The following is a 3,821-nucleotide window of genomic DNA, read 5'->3' on the forward strand; positions in this document are numbered from 1 at the left end:
TTAAGTCTAAAGTCAGTATAAATAAAGGCATAACCAAACATGTAAGGGTTAGACAATTCAGATTAATAAAATTTCTTGTTTACCGCACTTGTTGTGTGTTGGTGGGATAATCTCCCTTCCTTGGTTCTCTAAAGAACTGAAAACGACTTATCGAAGAACAACTGGTTTCGTGGCGTCATCCTTATACTTCTCATTCGCGAATCCATATTTGTTGGGTGGGGGTTTTCCGTTTCCAATAGTGCTGGTGCTTGGGTAGAAGTTATCTTTGTGTCACACTCCTATCAAACCTGATTTACTTGGCTTTGCGGGAATTGGTGTCTTTGCGTATGGGTTGCGTGATAACAAGGTTCATATCACCCTATTTCCTTTTTTATCTCTTTTAATTGTCCAATTGTTCTTTTAAATTTTACTCTTTGGTCCCACTTTGGCTAATCACAATATTTATTTTATTTCAGTTTCCTCTTCCTCTTATTATTGCTCCTAAATTAACCCCGTTTTCATTTGGGTTAATTTATGTTCCTTTTTGTCTTAAAGTGTACGCGCGCACGCGCGCACATATATATTAAATTTTCCTAATTCTTCTAACCATTGAAACTTATTACCGTTTTTGCTAACGTTATATATATTAACTAAAAATTCATAATCCCTATTTGAACTTCAATAATATCCTTAATTTTATTTATGGAGGTCATCCCCTTCAAGGTTGTTAAAATCGCGATTTTAACACGGCACGGAAAGCTGCACACAAACTCGGATCGTAAAAACGGATCGTAAAATCTTAAGGAATTTTAAAATACATTAAAAAAAATTCATGCTTCAAATAAAAATTTATACATAGTTCAAGCACCTTAAAAAACATGTTTCAAATAAAAATTCATACATATTTCAAGCCTTCAAATAAAAATTCATACATAGTTCAAACATCTTAAAATACATGGTTCAAATAAAAGTCATACATAATTTAAAATAACTTTTTTATTAACTAATAATTAACAAACTTAAAACAAACAATCTGCTGGTGTGTCATGTAAACTAAAACCAGCTTCATTCCCTTCATCTTCCTTATCATTCCTCAAGCATTCATCAATATCATTAGCATCAAAAGGATTATTAGTATCACTACTAGTACCAACACCAATATTATGAACATTAGTGCTACTACTAGTACCAACACCAATATCATCAATTTGAATATCCAAATCATCTTCAATACCATGACTCTCCATTTCAACATCATTAGGAATTTCTTCTTCATCACCATTTTGTCTTCGTGTTGCACTGTCAATAGCACCAAGCAAATCAAAGTTTGGATGTTTTTCTCCCTCGGTTATCCAATCATCATCAGATGAAAGATCATCTTCTATACCAAAATCACCAGCTTGCTTTTTGACTTGGTTATCATTCAATTTCAGATTGCACATTACAAATACCAAGTCATTCATTTTTTTCTGGTGCAAACGATTTCTTCGTTTTGTATGAACCTAAATAAACAATTCAAATTTATAAGATTTTTATCAAATATTTCAATATTTAAAATAAAAAACAAAAAAAATTACCATTTCAAATGCACTCCAATTACGCTCACATCCAGATGAAGTACAAGTCAAGCTTAGAACTCGGATTGCAAATCTTTGTAATTCTGGACATTCATCCCCATAAGAATCCCACCATTGAGCTGGAGTTTTTTTATCTCTTGCTGTCTTGGCAGCGTCAATGCCAAACAACCCTTTTGCATCCTTGAATGATTCAAGTTGTAAGTCAATTTTGCACCTTTCATTTGCATTAGGCACCATCCTTTCTAAGCATTGATATAATCCAATTTTAATGTTGGCATTAACCTTAAAATTGGGATTATAATGATAATGGGGATTCAAATAATAAGTTGCTGCATGTAAAGGTCTATGGAGTTGAAGTTCCCATCTTGCATCAACAATATTCCATATAGGTATATAACTATAAAAAAAAAAACAATAAAAATATCATTACAATATAGGAATATCTCAATTGAAAAACATTCATATTAATAGATGACAACATTTGAAATAAAAATTAGCAAGATATATACCTTTTTTTCACAGAACCAAAATTCACTTGTATCTTCTCTTTTGCTTCATCCATTGCTTTATATATAAAACCCATAGCTGGTTTCTCATCTGAATCAACTAATCGAATTCGTTTCCCTTCTTCTATTCTTGCAAACCTACATGAACTCCACTGGTTGGAAGTAAACATAGTCATCAGCTGCATTTTATGATCATTCAAACATCCTAGAGTCAAATATGCAGTAGCAAACCGAGTGGCAGCAGGCCTAATCAAATCCCTTCCTTTCGTAAAGTGCCTTAGCATGGAAATAAGAATGGTTCTTGAATAAATATATGAGGTGATTCTCCTCCCCTTAGCAATAGTTACTTGATGAACCTCTAACTTCTTCTCAAAATCTTCTAATATCAAGTCAATACAATGGGCAGCACATGGTGTCCAAAACAAACTCTTTCTTTTTTCCATTAATAATTGTCCCGCTGCCTTATAATTTGCAGCATTATCGGTGACTACTTGGACAACATTTTCCTCCCCAATCCTCTCCAAAATGGCATCTAACATCTCAAATACCTTATCAGCAGTCTTGGACATATTAGAAGTATCCACCGATGACAAAAAAACTGTCCCTTTAGGACTATTAACCAAAAAGTTACAAATACAACGTCTTTTTTTATCTGTCCATCCATCAGACATTATTGAACAACCTGTTTTTTTCCATTCTAGCTTGTACTCCTCAAGCAATTTCATTGTTTGATCCACTTCTTGCTTCAAATACTTCTCTCTAATATCATAGTAGGATGTTTTGCAACCATTTCAAGTGCCTTAATAAACTCAGGGTTTTTTACACAATTAAATGGAATTGCACTAGTGTAGAAAAACCTAGCAATTTGTCGACATGCTTCTTCTCTAATATCCTTTTTTAGCAATTGATTTAGAGTTGTTTGTGTACTTCCACTCCCACTAGCTACTCTCTTTCCTTTGTCCTTGAAGCTAATTTCTTTTATTTCATCATCATCATCATCATCATTTCCACTATATTGAAGGGTCTTTCTTTTCTTTTCAGCTGCCTCTAGATTTTTCACTAAAACACCCAAAATCATCTGCTTAACATTTTCTGGCACTTGTTGACATGGCTCAACATCCTTACGAGTGCAAGCCAAATGCTGTTTGAAACGAAATATACCTCCACTAATAATTTTTTGACAATACTTGCACAAAACTTTTCTAGAATTTTTATCAACATCTATACCATGCTGACATCCCACATCAAGCCTATTACCAGAAGCATTTTTTTTCTAGATGCCATAAGTTTAACAATTCAAAGATCAACTCAATCAACCCTGTAATCAATCCAAACATTTTATGATTATAATTAATTTTAATATTAAACATCCAGCTATAAAAAAAAAACTAATATTGCATTCAGAAACTAATACTGCATTCAGAAACTAATACTGAATTCATAAACATTTTAGATACTAAACATCCAGCTATCAAAAAAGACTTACGTTTTTCTTCTCCAAATAATTTATTTGTTGTTCACAAACTTTATAGTGTTTTTTCCTCTCTGTCCCGTAAGCTCTGAAAAATAAACAAACCATTTTCAAAATCAAAACCCAGTTTTCTCTCAAACCATTCACAATCACAGACTCACAGACTTTGTTTTCGAAATCCAAACAGCAGCATCAGCAGCATTCAATAAAATCCATTCATCACAAATTCACAATTCACAACTCAGCATCCAAATCCAGTGCAAGAAAAAACAGAGTCACACTCACACA

General features: G+C 32.9%; 1 protein-coding gene across 1 annotated transcript; it reads right to left on the reverse strand.

Annotated features, from left to right (window-relative positions):
- Window positions 1-994: 994 nt before the first annotated feature.
- On the reverse strand, window positions 995-3,140 carry LOC112329105 (uncharacterized). Its single transcript, XM_052456945.1, has 5 exons — window positions 2,990-3,140; window positions 2,066-2,837; window positions 1,648-1,953; window positions 1,557-1,596; window positions 995-1,481 (listed from the first exon to the last, which is right to left on the reverse strand). The coding sequence occupies exons 1-5, from the start codon at window positions 3,138-3,140 to the stop codon at window positions 999-1,001; spliced, it is 1,752 nt and encodes a 583-aa protein (XP_052312905.1). The 3' UTR covers window positions 995-998.
- Between the last annotated feature and the right edge of the window lie 681 nt (window positions 3,141-3,821).

The sequence above is a fragment of the Populus trichocarpa genome, chromosome 11 (assembly GCF_000002775.5).
Source record: "Populus trichocarpa isolate Nisqually-1 chromosome 11, P.trichocarpa_v4.1, whole genome shotgun sequence".
In the NCBI taxonomy this organism is placed as follows: domain Eukaryota; kingdom Viridiplantae; phylum Streptophyta; class Magnoliopsida; order Malpighiales; family Salicaceae; genus Populus; species Populus trichocarpa.